Below are 22213 nucleotides of genomic sequence, written 5' to 3' on the forward strand. Positions count from 1 at the left end.
CGAGTTTACAAGTGAGAAAACCCATACAGCACAGAACGTTGTAACAACATTGCAACATTGTAGCAACATTGCGGCAATGTTGCTGCAATGTTCTCTGCTGTATGGGAATAATAAAACTCTTTTATATGCAGTTGTTTTTATTTTTATTTATTTTATCGCGCAAAAAAATTATAATCGAACATTAGAATGGGAGAGTCTCTCGTGACTGCGTTAGGATTTATTCTTAAGAACTTCAGCATGTCATTAAATTACATGACAAAGTGCAATACGAAAGTACAAAGTTTGACCTCTTGTTCTCTCAAATTTTGTAAATTTTCCTTCACACAAAGGCGAGAAGAAGAAACGAAGAGAAATTGATCGATCGCTCCTCTTTGAAATGTTCTACGCCCTCATAATCGTATGGATTGCGAAGGCACAAATTAGTGACAATGAGCGCTGCATTTCTCTTTTGTGACACATGTACGAGATCTTATTCCTCGAGATCGTATCTACACCACAGCGATAACTTCTCGCAGCAATAATATAATAAAACTCCATTTTATAAAAGCGGCTCGCTCCTTCTCAAAGTTTCGTGTTCGTCCTGGACGAATAATTGCGCTCTATTATTCAAAAAGTAGAAACGATTTTATATACCGACTCGATTTTCTACCTATTTCACAAATGCAAAACACACACACACACACACACACACACGTTTAATTCTTAAACTCTCGTGAAATCTGTAACACCTGAAGCATACAAATATTATATATAAAAGGATTTCTACGCGGTCTCACATATATATTAACTAAGGTTAATGTTAATCGTATCTAAATATAATCGATCCGCAATCTACAATGATTAAATATTCGAGATAATTTTACGATATATAATTGTACATACATATATATACGAGTATTTTCCTGAAAGAAAAAAACTGAAATCCACAAATAATACCCGCAATTGTTAAGCGTAAGTCAGGATGAGAACTCTGTTATATGTAGACAAGAACGAATATACCACCGTCGTTTATAATAATTGAATACAATAAAACCAAATTTTAAGCAAGGTTTGTATATATATACATCTCATTTCGTAACTGATTCGATAATTTATGCATGTTTAATTCGACCATTTTACACCCGAGTTTCTCTCGAATGTTTGATTAGATGATATAATGAATTTTTTCTTGAAAAAATAATATTTAGATATCTTTAACTAGAAAAAAGATAACTGAATAAATGTATAATTTTCTAATTATTTATATCATTTGTAAAAATGTATGTGTTTTCTAGAGAGATGCCGTTTTAAATTTAAATTTTATTGTTCAGAGAGGATGTTTCTAAATCGAAAGTTCGAAATTTTGTCTTACTTATTAAATTTCGAAACTATATATTACTTTTCGGGATATTGTCGGAACTTTGACTTGTTTGGACATTGATGATTCATTTTTTAAATTTCGGTCTTATAATTTTTCGATATATTGTCTCATGTCCTAAATTTCGGAAATTAAATTTGATTATATATAGATTTTTTCTCAGATATAAAAATCGAGGGTTTCATCACATAGAGAACTAAAAGGTATTATATAGGAATACTCTAATGATCATTTATTATCTTATATAATTATATTAAATAAGTATATAATATTTTAATATTTCATTTTAATTAATATCTTAATTATTTTTCAAAGATTGCGGATACTCCTTAGCTCTGTTACGAAACTCTTTTATTTTTGTATATATATATATATATATATATATTTTTTTTTCGGTTATAGAGCAACTTTTTGTGACTCACAGTTGCTCAGACCTTTTTTTTGTTATAGATATATTTATCATTCGTTTCGTGCAACATCAAATTTATTTGAATTATGAAAATTTAAACCCAAATCGCTATTCATCCTATCGACATATATACATGTGTAGAATGGACTGCGCATATCACGTGAAAATTGATCTTAGGATTCGTAGAAAAAAATAGAACGCATGTGCGGCCAATATCTATCTCTTTCTATTTAACATCTTTCACTATTTTAGAAAAAGACAAAGATTGGCCCTGGCCACACTCATGCTCTATTTCTTTTATTTTTGATGATCACATTTGGTACACCCATAGACATAGTATATCTAGACCGAGCGTTTGCCTTTATTTAACGAGTGGGGGTAAAGGTACACGTAGAAAAGGACATACTTTGTTTCGTGCCACTTGCGTTCTCTCTCGTTGTGACAGAGCATAGCGCTCTCTTTCGTCATGCTACGTGCGAGCGAGTGAGAACGCAAGGAACACGAAACAGAGTATGTCCTTTTCTACGTGCACCTCGGTTCCTATTCTTCAACACTCGAAGAGAGATATACTATGTCTATGAGTACACCATTTAGATACAGATGGCGTAGTCGTAGTCCATGTCCCATATTATATGTCGATGACTCATCTGGATCGACTGCTATCTGTTATCCCGCGATCTCACGCACATTCCGTAGCGCTCTCTACCTACCGTGTGCAAGATTAAATCGCGATCGCGTTTATATGGTCTTGCCTGGTCCTGCCTCTTGCCCGAGGTTTCAAAAGAGAGAGAGAGAGAGAGAGAGAGAGAGAGAGAGAGAGAGAGAGAGAGAGAGGGCAACGAAAGAGCGTAGAGAACGCACAATGCATCTGTATTTTCGTATCAGGCTTCATTTTTCAACCCGAACGATTCTTCACATATTGCATTTTATCATAATTCCATTTCCTGTGTAATACACTGTAATAAGGCGACGAGAACGGATGCGGCGCGCGTTTTGCGCGCGTCGCGACGTCTGGACCGCGTTAGACAGGTAATTGAACTGAGTTGAACCTGTTGAACGTATCGCACTGAAAATGTGAGATATTTCAGAGTGAGTGGACTCCGAGAACAAATCACACAGAATGGCCTTTCTATGTCCCGTACGCATACGTCGCGGAAAGAAGAAAAAACGTAAGTAAAGAGTATAGGGAAAGAGAAAAGAGAGAGGAAGATCGAGGAATACTGTATTAGTAGCAGCAGTCAGCAGTTTGATCGCGCAAGAGTCAGTTGTCATATCATTCGGTTCTCTCGATCACCTGTTGCTTGAGACCAGTTATGTAGCTTCTAACTCAAATTCTTTTCAAAAAGGAGACCTAAGCTGAATTTAAGCATGATTGATTATTTGCAACTTTCTATCTTCTAAAATGCAAAATATTACATAAGAATATTAATTTTAAGTTCCCTGGACATATATTAATATACGAGATAATAAGTATAATTATTTTCAAAAAATGTATTTTATAAAAAAAATCATTATTATTATCTTTATATTAAATTAATTTTAATCATTTTAGAAAGAGATTCATTTTAAAAATAATTTTCTAGTTTTTATTTTGGAGATATTTTTATATTGCACAATATTTAAAAGTTGTGTATCTTATCGAAAAATATAAGATATAAAAAAATTGTCTTTTTAAATTAAATCTTTTAAGTCAATCTGTTGCAAAATTTATTTCTTGTAATCTTTAATTGTGAAATAGCTGGAGCACATAACTTTAATTTGGAGAAAGACTGTGTTGGAACAGGAGGCACAGGGCTTGGCTTGAGTACTAGGGTATCATTGCCCCCTGGAAGGATAACTGGAAGTGCGAGTATCGAGACCCTCGTAAGGGTCGGCATTGAAAAGGAAAATGGACTTTCTCCAGACAGCAAAATGGTCATTGTACATGATTTTACTCCCTGTGTCGACGATGAACTTCAAGTCAAAAGGGGACAGGTTAGTGATTAATTCGCAAAATTTGTCTTCGTTAGCTCTCTTACATTACTTTTATAACTACACATTATAAATTACATATTATATATATATATAGCATATTATCTTTTATTTTAATGTAATTTTCATAATATATGTATAAGTGTTGCTTATCTAATCTCGTCTTCTTTACTCATCATATTTTATTACTCTTTTCTCAAATTAATCTCTTAAAAATTACATAATAATAGAAAAAATCATATTCGGTAGGAAGAAATTTTACCAACACACATATATTAAAACTCTTTTGCATTTTAGGTAGTGAATGTGCTTTACAGGGAAAACGATTGGGTATACGTTATAGCAGCTGATACGCGTATGGAAGGCTTCGTGCCGCATTCGTATTGCGCACCATACACGTCGCAGCTAGCGGAATTAACATTAGCTAATAACGTGAAAAAAAAGCTGCCGCGATCCAGCGAGAACGATTGCGATCTTCTTAGCACAGGCCGTTTGCAAGAGACGCAACAGACTGATACCGGATCAGCATCTGATTGCGAAAGTTACACGCGAAATAATATTACCACTGTAGATCTCAACGTCAATCGCTCCAATATCATGCAATCTCAGAATTCTATACAGACTATATCATCCCAACCAGATGTACATCCTTTCTTCAAGGTACTATATTCGACTGACTAAACATATAACTGCCACTTAATTTAATATTTTGCCAGATATTAAAAAATTTAATCTCTTTAATAAAATTTATATAAAAAGCTTTTTCTCTCAAATATATTAAAACTATTTAGTTGAAAAAATTTTCATGATTAAATAAAATATTAGTAATTATAAATTAGGTATTTTTGTTTTGTGATATTCATTAATCTTATTTGACGAGGATGCATTGACGAGAAACTATCTGCTGTAATCTCATGCATCCGATAGGATCCATCGGCTGGAAGATACATTGTCCTTTACACATTCGTGGCACGGGACGAGAATGATGTCAGTGTTGAGAGAGGTGAGTTTGTGACAGTGTTGAATCGCGATGATCCGGATTGGTTTTGGGTGCTACGACATTGCGACGGTAACGAGGGTTTTGTGCCGTCCGGTTTTGTTTATCCGGGTCACGTTCTTCATTCTTATACGACTGCCACCACAACTGCCACTACTGCTATTACGAATACAGCATCCATAGAGACTCATAGTTCAGGTTGGCTTTCTACTTAATTATCAAATTATCAAATTATCTATAAATCTTGACAAAATTACATCCTAGAAAATGTATATGTATATATCAACAAAGACTTAAATGAAATTTTCAAATTTCTGACGGCTCCATCTGTTATCAATTTGTCTTTCAAATAATTATTAAATTTTGAGTTAATATTATTTATATTTTACAGGCAAAGTTATGATAAATAATATAACGGGAAGTGGAGAATCGCTACAACAGAAAGGAGTGCGGGATTTTCGGGACGAAACAACCGGCACAGAATTAGTGGTACTTTACGATTATAAGGCGCAGGCGCCGGATGATTTATCGGTGAAACGTGCCGATTGGATATACGCGGATCTGGGAAATCAAACGGTAGATGGCTGGCTTTGGGCTTATGCACCGAAGACTCGCAAATACGGTTTCATTCCTAAGGCTTATGCACGACCCCCTGCCATGACTAGCTTATGATTCGGGCTATTAAAGATGAGAAGCCTATTTTTACTTCTTTAAGTTGGCAATAATGTTATTTTTATTTTCTCTTTTCTATATTATATATCGTCAAGAGTAAAAATCGATTAATAACTACACAATTAATATTTTATTCAAATATCCACTTTCCATCAGAAAGTCCCAAGTAAGTAAGTGAAAGGTAAATGTAATATTGATTGGTCTAAAAAGAGTGATGAATATTTTTAAAAGATAAACAAGAATTCGAGTGTTTACGGGACACGATTCAGTCTTTTCATTTGGTTTGCCCATTTTTCTTCTAATTTTCATATTGGCATGGGCATACATATTCTTGGAACAATGGCTGCGTTCAGCAGAAAAAGCAGCTTTGCAACTGTTGTAAAATTCTTTAATATGATTGGTTCTTGCCCTTAGTTCCTGCCGGATCTAAATATATAAACCAATCATATTAAAGAATTTTACAACAGTTGCAAAACTGCTTTTTCTGCTGAACGCAGCCAATAATACTTACAAGTTAAGGGACAAACGTATACTTTACGCGTTAATATATAACATTAGTTTAGTGTACAATAACATTTACATTAAGACTAGTACAACCAAAAGTGATATGACTGATCAGTCCCTCATGAAGAACTATACAGTCGCCGGCCAAAAAGACATCGCGTGGACGTTGGGCAGCTCTCAGGGATGTTACGGGACCCGTGTAGGTAAGCGATCGAAATCCACGGTTCTCGATGCTGTCCACAGCCTGTCGGGGAAACCGGTCAAATACCATTATCCATTTTTTAAAGCACTCATACATTTTCGTCTTACGCATGTGAACTAATCCAGCTAGATATACCTGAATACTACATCGAAGTCTGTCAACTGTATCACCGATGTCTAATCCTGCAACCCAGGCAATGATCATATCCTTTTCACACTGGCCCTCTCCGCCGGCGTGCACCTCCTCGCAACACTCATAATTGTGATTGTTGTGCAAACGTGCAGCTAGTACTGGTAAAGGTAACCGATTCCGATACTTGGGGTTTATTTGATTACCACCGAATAGTCTCGCTGTAGAATGTCTTATTGTTGCAGAAATTTCGATTAGTTATTAGTTGAGAATAAGACAAGCTTATTTAATCAATATGAATCAATTGGATATTTTAATATATTATTTGCACACAAATTCCTTTTTCTCTAATCCATCGCAAATCAAATTCTATTCATATATCTCGCGCGCGATATTTATTTTATGAGAAAACTTTTTGTAAGAAATATAACTCCTCTCCCTGCCTAAACCAGATGCATCGTATTTTTGTGCGTGTAATATGTATATGATAAAGATACTAACGAGAGTTTGCCGGACACCAGTAACAGAGCTAGACATCGACTGGAATTGCAGGAGAGAGCTCCGTAACTGACAATGAGTGTACTCTCGGCGCCGGGTTCGACGCTGAGGATAGGCACCTCGGGATGATCGAAGAGGAAATGATGAGTGAGCGCTGAGAAGGCGACATTCATCGAGCAGTCAAGACGCGGACAACGTATGGGTCTGCGGGAACATTCGACGGAGGATACCAGAGAAGAACTTTTGACGTTAATTTCAGAGGTATATCGATCCATCGCGTCGTTTCTTCTCGCCATTGTCATGTTGCGATAGCCAAATTGTTGTTGGCATTTCCTTTCGTAGCTGTTTGTTTGTTCCTCTCGTTGCGGATTGCCTTGATCGTGATCAACGACCGCGAACGAGATCGTATCCGATTCATCATCTGTCGCCTCGAGCATTTTGTTGAAGTTACAAGCCCATCGATTGCGACGCAATTTTGATATAGAATGAGACGACGGTGGTTGCAGGTACATCATAATCGATCGATCGTACGTTCTTGTGGGTACGCAATCACTATGATCTCTATTTTGTGAGAAACTTGTATGCGATCTTCGACACTGAATGTGTCCTACACCTACGAAAATTGAAACACACCTCTTTTTTAGATATTTAATTTGTTTGAAAAAAATGTGTTGAGCTTAATGATAATTAATCGGCGCGTATTTAATACTTCGACTTCCATCGACTAATTATTATCACCATATATATTATGCTTGATTTATTACTTAGACATTTAAAAATGTTCCAAGATTTCTTAAAAGTTATCCTAGGTTTTTTAACATTAATTGCTTCTGAAGAAATAAATATTGGATCGCAAAAGTCACAATTTTGACTACATTTGTGTGTTAAAGATATGATTTTGAAAAGTTTAAAAATGCTAAGGAGACATAAAAGAAATTTTCTAAAAATCACTAAATTCTTTTTAGCTACAATTATACGTATAATTATGGCTAAAGATGGTTGAGTCTTTTATTGACCTGATCGGACTGAAAATTTTTGTACGCAACGTTGACACAACAAATAGCTTTCGTACGGATTTTGCTTGGAATCGTCGACACTTTCGCTGAAATTTATATCATTAATGATAATGTGACAGATTGCGCATTCTCCAATCTGTGTATCATCTTGTTCGTTTTTTCCTTCTTTCTCTTCGCTACTTGTATTTGTTCTTTGTACATCTGCATGACCTTCCTCATCTTCATTCATCTCCCGTTCTACATCCTTCGCATCATCTTCTGTAACTTCGCTTGAGAGTTCTTGTCTTTTCTGCATCCCATTCCCGTCGTTATCCGAACATTTCCATCCGGGATAAGAATAGTTTAATTCCTATAATACAAATATTTCATCCAGATAAAATAAGTTCAACATATTAGTTGAATACTTACTGAAATATTCGAGCGAATAAAATCATTGTAATCTAAATGTATCGCATTAATTACATACGAATTTATCATAATAAATACTTAACATTTACTTATTATATATATGATTACAATTATAATAAACTCATCTCACCAAAAATAAAGATTAGTGTCTCTCCCCCTCCTCACACAACACATATACTTTACAGTAATTAATCTTGTCGAATTGCATTCGACAAGATTAATCACAATTATAAGCAGTTGAAAAATCATAATATATCCTTTTCTAATCTCCAATTTAAACTTTGTCAAATTGTAAGAGCCACTTATACGTGTCCTTAGTTGGGTCCGCGATTTTGTGCGTACAGATATCACATGCCTTGCGATGATTATTTATCGTATGACCGTCGGTTTTGCTTTTATAATCAACCCTCTCGTTATCCGTTTGTTCGCGAAACATCGTTTGTCGGTAGTGCTTATTGCCCCGCTTTCGTAGATGACGTGCTTTTCTTGCCAAAGATCGGCCGATTTTCTAATCCACAAGCATCTATCCTCGTAAAACGCACATTTATAGTTTCCGGTGTCTGAAACTCAATCTGCAACAATTGTACAGAATCTATATTTTTATAAATGTTATTTTCCATAAAGTTATTGTAATTTCATCGAATGTACACCACACACACACGAGATTATTTTTTAATAATTATTTTAATTATAATCGCACCATATTTTTCCACGATTTTGTTCAATTTATCGTTATTAAATCTTAATAGTTAAAAGTCTCAAGTTGAAATCAAAATCTAACTGAAACTTATTACAAAAAAGGAGTTTTATTATATATATTTGCTTTATTTTTAACTGTTATTTATTCACACAAGTATTCTCGCTAAGAAAACAATTCCAAATTAGCTAAACAATTTGAATATGCTAGACATCATAATGACATCACGATTCGCATGATCAGCTTACCTAAAGAGAAATAACTATCCTTTATTAAATTATCTCTACAAAATTAAGAGGAGATATAGCAATGAGATAAATTTTTAGATTTTCAAGATAACTCGTGACGTGAAATATATTCGATAGTTGAAGTCCAATTGATGAATATTCCCAGTTTGCTGTAATTTAGTCCAAGAGAATTTATATTCGTCAGAGCCAGAAAATGCTCGATATACGCACGGTATTTAGATCAGAAATATGTATGAGGCCATTTTGACGTTTCAAGGAACAAAGAAGAAACAAGTACATGCATACGATATCGGTGTAAGAAAATTCGAGATATCCAATTCATTATGTTATTTTTCGCAGATCTTACGCTAAAACTAATTGTAAGACAAGACGATTAAAAGTCATTGATCTTTAATTTCCATGCGTTTGTATAATCGATGTGTTCGGGCGCGATATCTATCTGTTGAAGGAAATATATCTGCAATAGATATTCATTATTTAAGATATGTGTATATATATATTTTGTATAATCACTAAATATATAAATTAGAAGTAATTGTAGGAAATAAAACCAATAATTATCGTCAAAAAACCTGTCCACCGCGTTTGTACAAAACTGCGCATCTACTTCATAAATATTTAATATAAAAGTTATCGCTAAATATCATGTACTAAATATTATATTAAATATTGTGATAGTATAATAATTGTGCAAGTCCTATAATAATAAAATAAACTGCACACAAGTATCAACTTGTTAAGAAATGTGTTTTATTAAAAACAGCACATATTAAAAAATTGAAGAATAGTGAACAATACGATATTCATACATTGATATATCTGATCGTTTTTTAACAGTATATGTGTATGCCTAATTGCAAATGATCGCGTAAATTTGTATATTTTATTAATTTGTATTGTCTGATCTCTCTTCAACAATTACTTCTTCAATCACATTTAAGTTTATTTTTGATATAAGAAAAATATTAACAGCTAAAATTCATGAGACGATTTATTCGCGACACATATATCATATAAATTAACATAGCAGCGTATACTTAAAAATTGACTGTTATTATAACTGGCAGCAAAGCTGGAAAACGATTTTCGTAACATCTCGAAAATGTAAGAATGCGTCATTTAAATTGCGGCGCTCCCGCTTTCGCAATGTTTTATTGTATGTACATAAAACGCATGAATTCTAAACGAATAATTAATAATTCTCTACTTACATGTTAAATGCAGAAATTGCTTATCACAAGTAATATATCTTATCGTATTGTACTTATTTCTTAATATCGTCTGTCTTCTTTGTCTCCGGACAATTGTTTACCAACTTGTCTCTCACATTTGCCAATCTTTCCGCGCTGATCGCTTGTATATTGCCTAGACGAGAATTATCAAGAAGCGACTTTACATTTTGTTTATTATCTAAATCTATCATGCTACAACTTCTGCCTTTGATCGTCGACAACATGGATGTTGGCCCGAAAAACGATAATAACGGTAACTCTTTAATACTTTTGGTTTTATTAGCAACCTGTTTGGGAATAGATCTTTCGTCGAGCCGTCCCACATTCCCGCTATCCGAGAATTTGGCGGACGATATTAATAGATTTTTCACCGGACTGGAATTGGCACTGTATGATGTATTCTTTTGTAAAATATTGTTAGAATTAAATTGTGTTTGCAACCGCGTGATATCGTTTTGTGAGCTCGTAATGTGCTGGCTAATGCCGGGAAATGTTATAGAACAATTCTCTGAATTGAAAGGATGGTATCCTGATAAAGTAGGCTCTGCAGGCAGGAAATTGATATTGAAAGAATCTGTCATGGTAGATAAATTCATAGATTGTATATGATTTGCACTGACTAAACTATCATTCATATTACTATATTTATTTCTTTTTTGTTTTTCACTTGTAACATCGACATCAAAGTTATTAGAATAATCATTGATGTTCCAGCTGCTCTGTGCTTTTTTGGTTTTAAAGTGGAATTGACAGATTGTATTTGGCACAAATTTCAATATATCTGCACTTTCCACTTTCTCGGTAACACTCCTATTCTCGAAATTCGATGTACTTCTATTTACTGGACTGCTGTTTAGCGATTTTGAAGTATTGCTTATTGACATGACCATCGATGTATCTTGTAACATCGAATTAATCATGGAGTACGATCTTTGCAAATGCAGAGATCTGCCATCAACAAATTCATTTTTCTCGAAAGTTTCTGGATCTTTGATCGATCTTGGAAATTGATTTAAACTCTGCCATATTTCGGCGGATAAGAAATTGTTCGCGATGCCGACATCAACGACGTTCCGTAGATCCGAAAAACTTTGCGCATCTCGTTTCCGGATAAGCAAAGAGTTTCCGACTGATAAACGATTTAATTTCTTTATACTAGCTTGCAATTCTAATTCCCATTGTGTGAAGTTGCTCTCGCTGCCGTCCACGGATCTCCTGTCAATATGTTCCGTGTTCTCCTTTGTCGAGCAGAATTCCTGTAAATTTGAGATATAGATGATAGAAATTGATAATTTCAACACCTTATACGAGATATACAATTGCGTATTTTACTAACTTTGATATTGTCTGGTTTTTTATTGTTTTCAATTTGGTTATATCTAATTGGGGATATTTCGCGATTGTTGAAACTGTTGAACTCGTTCTCATGCTTTTGACATGTACCTGAACCTGTTAGTTCGGCACCGACACCAGGTTCTCGCGGTCCATTAGCTATGATGTCTGGAATATAAATATGCTTTAAAAAAAACCCTGTTTATATATTTCTAAAATATATTTCAAAGTACCATAATCCCTTCGTTGCTGATGTATCTGATTACTAATGTTCTCCAATGTTCGAAGACTCGTAGCATAATTACGTTTAATTTCTTTAACGGTTTGCTGCAGATATTCCACTCTTTCTTTCTGCGTTGCTAGCATCTGATCGCATTGAGCTTTCACTTCAAAATACGGTCGTGCTTTTATTATCGCTCGTCGATGCTTTTCTTCCAATTGCAATAGTTTCTTCTCAGCATCATGAAACAGCATCGCTCTTCTATGATGTTCTCGGCCGCACTCAGCTTTTTGATTTTCAGCATCCATGACCTACATAAAAGATATGTAACTACATCATGTTGATGAAACTTTATTTCTTTGTTATTACACGCCTGTTCTCATTATAAAAATCAATCATTGCCAAATTAATTTTAATATAGGAAAAACATGAATAAATAAAATATTAAAATGTTTTTAATACTTCGCAATGCTTCCAAAGATAACTGAATGTGTAACGCAATTACGTATGCTGTACATTCTATTCCAATGCTTACCTTCATAGTGGCATGATTGAGCATATCCTGCCATGCCTGATCGAAATTCCATTCATGCTGATGAGATATGAATCGTGCTTCGGCCAGAGCCACTGTTTCTTTCGCAGCTGCGTGAATTTCGCTGGCTCTTTGAAACAGCTGTGCTTGTTGTTGACATTGAATCTGCAAATTGTATGCAGGAAAATGCAGGTTTCATTGTTTCATTTATGTAATAGTTCATCTAATTGCAATTTAAATTAAACACAATACAAAATAATTGGTATTAATTTGTAACATAAAAGATTATTAAATTAAAAATAAAATGTTAGATTTCAATGCAAAATAAAAAAGAAATATATATATGTATATATAATTTAAAAAAAGTTTAGAGAATGATATACTCAAAATATAATTCTATAAAACTGATTTACTCTCTTTCCATGTACTTATATACATATTACATAATCTATCTCATATATACACAGGATATCCCAAAATTCGTGGACATAGAATACATAGCATGATTATGAAGAAGCAGCTTTTTTCCCTGGCAAAATTACGTCTAAACATTACTTTTTAAATGAGAGCAACTTTAAGCTAATGAACGAGCACTCTAGGTTACGCATGAATCAGGGGCGATGTGCGCACGGTGTGCTTGGCGCGTGAGCGTATACGCTATTTCACTATTTCGCTAAAGATTTTATAAGAATTATGCATGATATCTAAATATTGCTATTTTGAATATAACTTACTTAAGAAGAAAAATGATATCAATTAGAAAACATTTTCTAATTGATTTTCCAAACTTCTTTTCTTTTTATGAAATAAGAAAATTAGATTGTGACTATATTTCTATACCTGAGCTTGATGAGCCATCTCCAGTGCTTCGTAGTAACATCTTGCTTTTTCAATACAACTAGTACCAAGTTTATCAGTGATTTCTTTCAGCCTCCTTGTCGTATCAGAAAGAAGCTGTCTAAAAGCAGTGTGAGCTTCCTAAAAATAAATTAAAAATCAGATAAATATTATTAGTGTATTTTATCTAAATATATATTATTTCTCTTGTTATAAATGTGTATATATGTATATATAATGTATGTGTATGTAATTTCGTATGTATGAACATAATTATAGATAAAATATTATTTTTCTTACATCCAATTCAGTCTCCAATTTATTTATATTATCCGTCGCATTGTTCAAATTTTCCAACTCGATCTAAAAAACACACAAATCTATTTTGTAACTTGAAGTGCAAAAGAGATCATATTGCACTGTACATATTTAGTTTAGGATAACTCTCTTAGATTTAAAAAATACACTCAAATTTGAGAAATAAAAATTATCGCACAACGCTAAGAAAAATGTTATTAAGCGTTAAAGATAACATTTTCAAAAGTTAGAAAATTTATACTGGTAAAATACTGTTGTTACAAGCATGCACTGAAATAGGAAAAGATATAAAATTTGAATAAAAATAAGTAGTTTTGCACAATTAATTTTTTTCTTTATTAAATCCATTTGAATTAAATTTCATATAACTTTATCTGTAACTGTATGTTTAACAATATATTCTTTTTATATTTTAACATTTATAAAATATTCTTATGCTATATATATATATATATAATATATAATATAAAACATACATACATATAATGTAAAATACACTATTGCCATAATATATTTAAAAATTCATGTATTATATTGTTGTACAATGCATAAACATATGTTTTAAAATCTTCGAAAGTGACATCTTTAACGCTTAATATCTTTTTTGTATAGCATCGAGCAATTTTTACTAAATCTTTTTTTTTACACAAAAAGGAATCAATTGAATGTATTTTTATCAAAATGTAAAAGGATTATTCGTAAACTAAATATTTATATGAGCAGAGAAAAATCCCTTAGAAGTTTTATGTTAAAAGGATTTCTTTTCTAGGTAAGATATGACAAAGAAAAGAGAGATTGCATATATTGATCACGCATTCATGTGTAAGAGATAACTGCTACCATTAAGTATCACTTGTTTATAAAATTTTTTTCAATAGTATATTGTCACTATAACAGTTTAAGCAATCGATTCACTTATAACTGAGCGCATCTTATATCCGCGCAAAAGAAGGAAAGTGAAAGCAAAATAGGACAATGTACCAGGCGATGACACTGGTATTAGATGCTCGCAAAATATAACCTAATCTGATCGTTTTACGAACACAACTCCCATAAACAGCCGGAATCAATCACGATCCAAATAAAAGATTGGAATAGTAACTCAATAATAATTACCTGTATACGCGGATCCAATGCGCCTACGCCATTCTCCGCAATGTCCATGCTTCGGCCACTTTTGCAGGCGATACTTATTGCACGAATTGAGAGTAATGTCAACTCGGGATCGCCATTACGAGTGTGAGACAGTATGAGAACAAGAGTGTATTCTATTCTACGCTTTGGATTGGCATCGATTGAACAAAGTTCAATCTTACTGTCATAAATCATATAGCGTTTTCGAATGAACGGGTTAATCCAACCCGGATCAATTAATCACAATATTTTACTACGAATTCAAGTCTTTTATTGGCAGAGACGATGCAATGACGTCATTAATCGTTCTCAGATTAAGGTCCTGCGCACAATAGAGAAAATAGAAATAGGAATAAAATATTAAATATCAGGAGAAGCAATTTGGAATTATTTTACTTCAAACAAGGAAACGGAATGGATTAATTATTTGGACTAATTTTTATTTTTTAATTTTATTATGCGTTAATCCATTCCGTTCCCTTGTTTGAAATAAAATAATTCCAAATTGCTCCTCCTGATATTTAATATTTTATTCCTATTCCTAATATTTTCTTTATTGTGCGCGAGGCCTAAACCTGCTACATTCGAAAACGCCCATAAATTGATGGTTGAGTTCTATGAATCCTTAATCAAATATTTGATCACGGACTTATATATACGTAAGATTGTTAGTTGTCCTTATACTTAAGACGATCTTAAATATAAGGACTGACTATGAATACCGGCCTAGGTCACTGATCTGTCTTTGTCTGACAGAGAAAGAGAAAAGTAGAAAATAGGTCGGTATTCATAGTCAGTTCTTATTTTAAGATCGTCTTAAGTAATGTCTTAAGATGCTAATACGGCTCTGTGATTGGTTTAGGACATCTTGTGCTTAAGACGGTCTTAAATATAAGAACTGACTATGAATACCGATCATACAATGGTGTGACATAAAGCATGCTATCTCTGTCTAATATTTGACGATTTCCACTCCTTAATACTCAGTCTAAATATATGGACCGTTTATTTTGAAAGTGGTGTAAGTCCTTTTTTTAAAAAAATGAGATATGACGTAATTTATGCTTAATTTAGTGTAAACTTTTTGTTTATAACTAGTTAGTATTTAATATCTTAAAAAATGCCAATGCTTTGTTCAATTTAAAATTGGCCGGTAAAAGAAATTGCATAACCATTGATTATGAAAGTGGTGTAAGTCCAATTTCCATCACGATGCCAGGCCTATTACATACGAAAAATATAAGGATATGCAGCAGCTATTACCTTATATACCTCCTGTGCATCATGAATATTTCAAAACACTGCCACATGAAGAGCATAAATAATTAATAATACCAATATCTTGTGTTAAGTTTAACAATATATAAATATAATTAACGTTCAAAATAAAAAATACTAATTCTATTTTATTTCTTGTTATTATTTATAAACAAAATTGGATTAATATGAAATATATTTTAAGTGATATTTGTTATTTCAAAATTGAAATTAAATGATATTTACAATTGACTAATTATGAAAGTGGTGTAAGTCCATTTGCAGCCAGGAAATATATATTATTTTAGTTAAATTCGCCTAAAAGAAATTTATATAATCAAATTACATATTGATAAATTAGTACAAACATTCCCAGACTTCACATAATTAACCTATATTTTTTAATTGTCAGATCTGCTAACATTTAATTTTCTCGAAACAAAAGAAAATGGACTTGCACCACTTTCAAAATAAACGGTCCATATATTATGTCTATATGAAGAAGCGAGTCGCATAATATGTCGAGTAAAATTATAGCACAACGAAAGGTTTCGTGATACATCAATACATCTTTAATAAATAATTGATATATAATTTAATAAAATTTACTTGTATAATTTAATATTTCGTATGCATACACGCGCGCGCGCGCACACACACACGCACACACACACGCACACACACACACACACACACACACACACGCGCGCGCGCGCGCGCGCGCGCGCACACAACTCTTATATGTGCATATAGAAAAGCAACGAGAAAAGATAGTCCAAAAGTATGCGATTTCTCCAAAGTTCTTGGGAAAAGCGTTCTACAAATAACAACGGTGACGTACGAGCGATACATAATGTTGGATTCTCGCGTCTTAGCAACCACATATTAATGAGCTGTCCTTTCTTACTGCGTACTTATACTCGCGCGAATTGGTCGATATTTTTAAAAATTAATTTCTTATAATTATTACACGAAAATTGCAAAATATGATAAAAGACTTTTCTCCTCGGTTTCACGTGCTTTACCTGCACACGAGAGGTGATACGGTTATTATCGGACATCCTGTATATATATATATATATATATATATACAGGGTGATTCGTATAAAATTAACCGATTTAATTATTAGCAAAATTTGAAGACATAAAAAATTAATTTATACCGACATGTTCAGTATAAAGGGGGATATCATATAGTGAAAACGATTATTTTATGAGTGGAAGCATTGAGGACATTTCAAAGTCAACTTAATTTTTTAAAATGAATCCTTCTATTTTTTATTGCATATTTTTATAGTGCTTTTTGAGACCTTTTCAGAACATTATAATAAAGTATCTTTTCATTGAATATTTGTCAAGTTATTTTATCTTGATCTGACATATTTTGATATAAAGTACATATAAAATATTTTGTAAAATATTTAGTCTTTGATAACCTTACTGTAATACTTTCATATATACAGAATAATGAGATGAATCAATTGATGTAAAAAAAAGAAATTGTGTTAAAAAAAATATTTTGTAAACAATTATATACTTTTTTTTTTAAACATTTATTTTCTTTATATCAATTCATTTGTCTCATTATTCTGTACATAAAAGTATTACGGTAAGATTATCGAAAACTAAATATTTCACGAAATATTTTATATCAAAATATGTCAAATTAAGATATAAAATAACTCGAAAATTACTTAATGAAAAAATACTTTATAAGTATTTTGAAAAGGTCTCAAGAAGGGTTATAAGAATATGTAATAAAAAATAGAAGGTTCCATTTAAAAAAATAAAGTTGATTGAAATGTCTTCAACGCCTGCACCCATAAAATAATCGTTTTCATTATACTATATATATGATGTCCCCCTTTGTACTGAACATGTCGGTATAAACTATTTTTTCATATGTCTTCAAATTATGGTAATAATTAAATCGAACACTTTATACGAATCAACTTGTATATGTATACATATATATGTATATATATACACATTTTTTATTAAAATATATTTTTTAATGCATTTTTTGGATATTTATGATATTCGGGAATCAATATCTCTACATCAATCATTTGTCTATTTTGCTCTCCGTAATGTATATGGGAAGAGGCGAATTGTCATAATATTCATAGACTTGCTGCGTAGACAATGAGGGCGAGGACGGATTCATAGTATGCATCATATGTATCGATTGCGTATAGGGTATCATCTGCACAGGGGTAGTCAGTAGCACTGAACCATTGCTGCCTCGTTCTAAAGTCGAGCTATTGTACGAGCCTATATATAGATCATGATGATTAACTTTGCCTGAGTAGGCACTTGTTGGTCGTATAATTGACGACTCAGGGATCATTGATTCCTCGGGGATGGCTGATGTTCCCATCGTTGTTATTCTCGTTTCTTGCATTTGGCTGTTCCATCGCAGTCGGCAGATGCAAATTGTGATAACGATAATCGCGATGAATGCCACTACGCCGCCAATAATGCTGATAATGAGAGTATCATCAGTGTTTGAAATATTACCCATTGTGGATGCATCTGTCAATCAGTATAATATATATATTATTCATAACATACAATGTTTATAAAAAATATTATATCAAATTTAACATAAAAAAATTTTCTTAGCGGAAAATAGCAAAATAATTATTTATTAATTAAAAATTTAATTTATTTTTGTTCAAAAATTAAATTAATTTTTTTTTGCCGGAAATTAAAATTTATTTCAAATTTAAAACAATCGTTGGTTGTTCAAAATTTTTATTGACAGACAAAAAATTAAAAATATTTAAGCTTGACGAATAGCAATTTACTTGTATGATCGATATGTTTGTTTCGATTATTTTGCACCATTGGTGCGACAGTCCAAATTATCTCTGGTTCGTGTGTTGTTGATTTCATCAATAGCGTAGTTTCCGTCATTTGTGGTTTTGTCGATGTAGTATAATTGCACAAGAAATTCTCTTTTGTAAGATTGTTCAGCATTACACCCTCCAAATGTTTAGGGTTGGCACAGATAACAATAGGCGCTTTATTGCCTGACAATTTGAGCCACTTCCATATATGTTTCGCCTCGCAACTGCAATTGATCGGGTTATTATTTAATCCGCTGATTCTTATGAAATCTCCGCGTTCGTCCCAAGCGGTTAATAGCTGAGCTGATAAATTGGTGAATTTGTTACCAGAAACATCTAATTCAATCTTGGTAGAACGCGGCACCGGAAAGAAGAGAGCAGCCGGTATCGAGTCTATGGAAGTATTTTTTAAACCTAGGAAAAATCTTAATCCTCGCACACCAACCAGCGAGCTCGAGAAAATACTACGCAGTTTTTCCCCTCGCAATGTTAATACTTGCAGACGAGGATGAGTGTGTATTGATAGTTGCTCGTTACCTACTGATGAGTCTTTAATCTCGATGTCCAGCGTCTCTAGATTTGTCATATCCTTCAAAATACCTTGTATGTCGAAATAGCCTAACTTAGGATAATTGTAAGCATGTAGACATCGTAATCTTTTCAACGATTTAAATGCGTTTTTCTCGATCCTGGTACTATTCGCTAAGTTTGCCATTTTTAAGGAACGTAGCGTGACCAACTTGTCGAAGCTGCTCTCGTTGATGTTCTTTACTTCATTATTAGAGATGTCTAGACTCTGGAGTACAGCTAGAGTTTTAAAGCTACTAATCAGATTTGTAAAATCTGTTAAACGATTCCTCGATAAATCTAGGCTCTCTAACATCGTAGTGCGCTCCAACGCGACCGGTTGAATATCTGTGATTGCATTACCTGAGAGATTCAGATGCTTCAGGAATGGCATCTCTAGCCTAGAAATAGTTTTGATACCCGTATCGGCGAGATTTAACGATCGTAGAATCTTTGCTTCACCCAAAATATTACGTATCGCGTTTTCGCTCAATGGATTCTCAGAGAGATCAAGTGCCTTCACATTGTTGATGATGACTTGCGTGAACATCTCCACTATTCGATTGCGAGCTATTTTTAAATTGAACAGTGATGTCAATTGTCGTTGCAGAGCGCGGATTGGTATCTCGTTGAAACGATTGCCAGATAAATCAATTCTTTCAATATCGCGAATCCTTGAGGGATCGAAGATGGTCTCGGGTAGCGAGGCAAGTCGATTATTACATAGATTCAAAAATTCTAATCGGGATAGACCCTCCATGGTGCGCTCGCTCAACGTTTCTAAAATATTATTAGATAAATCCAATAATTGAAGCTGCGTAGAGTTGTAAAAGGCCAGTTCATCTACCTGTAACAATTTTATTTTCAATAATTAAGTTTTATTTTGTTTATTAATAAAGATTTTATTTTTATTTTATCATTTTTTCGTATATTCTCTTTCCTTCTTTTTCTTTATTCTATTTTTATTCTATTTATGCTTTCTCTTTTTTTTTCTTGCTATTACTTATCTACTTATCACAATATTGTTCATTACCGATTCAATTCTATTATTGGAGAGATCCAGATTACGCAATCTTCCCATCTGTGAGAAGGCAAACTCGTTCACGTGATGCAACATATTCCCGGACAGATCCAGCCATTTCAAAAACTGCAATGACTTGATAAAGTCGCTCGGAAACTGGACAAATTGATTGTTTGAAAGGTCAAGCCGCGTAAGCCTCGGATGAATCACAAAAGCTGTTGGAGACAGCTGACTAATACGATTGTTTGACAAATCAAGGATTTCTAAGCCCGTGCCGGTATTGAAATGCTCACCGAGAAATAACGTGAGCTTGTTACCACATAAGTTCAACGAGTAAAGATTAATGAGATTGACAAAGGCACCAATATCGATGCTCTGGATGCTATTATACGAAAGATCAATTGTTGTGAGATTGTAGAAATTTTGGAAGGTGCCTTCGTTGATTTCCTGTAGCTGATTGCCAGAAAGAAAGATTTTCTCCAGTGATTCAAGATTCAGCAGCAATACAGTCGGTAGAATCTTAAGCTCTGTATGCGATATGTCGAGATTAATCAAAGACGAGGGAAATACTGGCGGGAAACCGCCGTATAAGGGATTGCTGCTGAGGTTTAAATATCTCAGTCTATGTAAGTATTTGAATGTTTCCGGCGATAATCGTTTTAGTTGGTTACTTGCCAGATTCAGCGAGACCAGATTTCTCAACGACAATTCAGTGATAGTTGTCAATCGATTATACGATATATCGAGGTTCAACAAGGTGTCTTCCAGACCAGCAAATATGTTTTGCGAAATGACTGACAGCATATTATCGGAAAGTTTGATATCGATAAGATGTTCGAAGTTGTAGAACAATTTGGGCTGTATCTCGCGTACTAGATTGTGTGACAAGTTCAGAGTCACAAGATTCGTTGATGTGGCGTAAATTAGTTCGATGGAAAGTGCGGCGATGCGATTAAATTGTAGATGCAAGTGTGCCAGGGATGGTAATCGCATGAGCGCTGAAGCTGGCACCAATAGAATGTTGTTGTCTTCTAAGGATAGCCATTTCAATTTTGTCAAGCCCACAAAGGATGATTCTTCAATCTATAAGAAATGATATATAAAAATGCGATACAAAATTATAAATTTGTGATATTATTCTTGTTCAAATTAAAAATAAAAATAAAATATTTTTAAGTTTTAGTTTCGTTCTTCTGTGATAAATTTTCATTATATGTAAGAACCGTACCATACGCAGCGCATTAAGGCTTAAATCCAGTCTAGTAAGAGCGGAAAGATTAGAAAACGTATTAATTCCAAGCTGGCCTATATTGTTTCGGCTAAAATCCAATACTTGCAGCTCAGTCAAGCGTGATAAGTGTATTTGTTCTATTTCCTACAAAAAAGAAAAAGAAGTGATTTGTAGATCATCACGATGCAAAATAAATACAATATGATCATTTATTAAAATAAAATTGGGAAACGATGATACGGGGAGCTAAATATGTTTATATATTGATGATAATTAAGCATCATCTGTGGAAATACTTACAGTAATCAGGTTGTTAGAAATATTTAGGAATTTCAAATTTGTTAAGTGTCTTAGCGCGTTGGTAGGAAACTCCTGGAGAAAATTAGCTGAAAGATCCAACTGAAGTAGATTGGATACACCTAAAATAGTTATAGTAATTTTTTTTGTTATGGTTTTACAGTTTTACCAGATTTTTTGTTAATAAAGGATCTCGCACATTCCTTACGGGAAATTAGCTACCGATGGATTTTATTCAATCTTTAAGATTTTGTAGTTTGTACTCTTATAACTTT

At 33.3% G+C, this 22213-nt stretch overlaps 4 protein-coding genes across 11 annotated transcripts in view; 1 reads left to right on the plus strand and 3 right to left on the minus strand.

Moving 5' to 3' along the window:
• Nucleotides 1-2469: 2469 nt before the first annotated feature.
• LOC138941120 (SH3 domain-containing protein Dlish-like) lies at nt 2470-5528 on the plus strand. 2 transcript variants are annotated; one of them, XM_070310509.1, is made up of 6 exons: nt 2470-2795; nt 2855-2935; nt 3505-3740; nt 4035-4397; nt 4665-4932; nt 5126-5528. In XM_070310509.1, the coding sequence occupies exons 2-6, from the start codon at nt 2887-2889 to the stop codon at nt 5404-5406; spliced, it is 1197 nt and encodes a 398-aa protein (XP_070166610.1). In that variant the 5' UTR covers nt 2470-2795; nt 2855-2886; the 3' UTR covers nt 5407-5528. The 2 variants fall into 2 exon arrangements, with proteins under 2 accessions (XP_070166610.1, XP_070166602.1); XM_070310501.1 differs by having other exon boundaries at nt 2470-2935.
• On the minus strand, nt 3934-8415 carry LOC138941112 (uncharacterized). Of its 2 annotated transcripts, XM_070310489.1 has the most exons (4): nt 7756-8415; nt 6743-7352; nt 6248-6473; nt 3934-6154 (listed from the first exon to the last, which is right to left on the minus strand). In XM_070310489.1, the coding sequence occupies exons 1-4, from the start codon at nt 8048-8050 to the stop codon at nt 5966-5968; spliced, it is 1320 nt and encodes a 439-aa protein (XP_070166590.1). In that variant the 5' UTR covers nt 8051-8415; the 3' UTR covers nt 3934-5965. The 2 variants fall into 2 exon arrangements, with proteins under 2 accessions (XP_070166590.1, XP_070166580.1); XM_070310479.1 differs by having other exon boundaries at nt 3934-6473.
• Nucleotides 8416-8608: 193 nt separating this feature from the next.
• On the minus strand, nt 8609-15004 carry LOC138941095 (uncharacterized). 5 transcript variants are annotated; one of them, XR_011448113.1, is made up of 10 exons: nt 14696-15001; nt 13562-13624; nt 13265-13402; nt 12428-12589; nt 11906-12203; nt 11677-11840; nt 10320-11596; nt 9386-9565; nt 9109-9257; nt 8609-8735 (listed from the first exon to the last, which is right to left on the minus strand). XR_011448113.1 is itself a non-coding variant. In XM_070310467.1 (7 exons), the coding sequence occupies exons 1-7, from the start codon at nt 14906-14908 to the stop codon at nt 10373-10375; spliced, it is 2190 nt and encodes a 729-aa protein (XP_070166568.1). In that variant the 5' UTR covers nt 14909-15004; the 3' UTR covers nt 9941-10372. The 5 variants fall into 5 exon arrangements, 2 of the variants coding, with proteins under 2 accessions (XP_070166568.1, XP_070166548.1); XR_011448112.1 differs by having other exon boundaries at nt 9109-9565; XR_011448114.1 differs by lacking the exons at nt 9109-9257; nt 9386-9565.
• A 2654-nt stretch (nt 15005-17658) lies between these two features.
• The window catches only part of LOC138941135 (protein artichoke), a 9112-nt gene continuing 4557 nt past the window's right edge, over nt 17659-22213 (minus strand). For both annotated transcript variants that reach the window (XM_070310527.1, XM_070310520.1), the window contains 5 exons: nt 21942-22060; nt 21639-21785; nt 20423-21493; nt 18781-20236; nt 17659-18505 (listed from right to left, as the gene is read on the minus strand). In XM_070310527.1, the coding sequence (XP_070166628.1) occupies nt 18036-18505; nt 18781-20236; nt 20423-21493; nt 21639-21785; nt 21942-22060 (3263 nt within the window). In that variant the 3' untranslated portion in view covers nt 17659-18035. The remainder of the gene's footprint in view (nt 18506-18780; nt 20237-20422; nt 21494-21638; nt 21786-21941; nt 22061-22213) is intronic.

The sequence above is a fragment of the Polyergus mexicanus genome, unplaced genomic scaffold (assembly GCF_030449975.1).
Source record: "Polyergus mexicanus isolate NDT 795.1 unplaced genomic scaffold, iyPolMexi1.0 SCAF_2, whole genome shotgun sequence".
NCBI classification, from domain to species: Eukaryota; Metazoa; Arthropoda; class Insecta; order Hymenoptera; family Formicidae; genus Polyergus; species Polyergus mexicanus.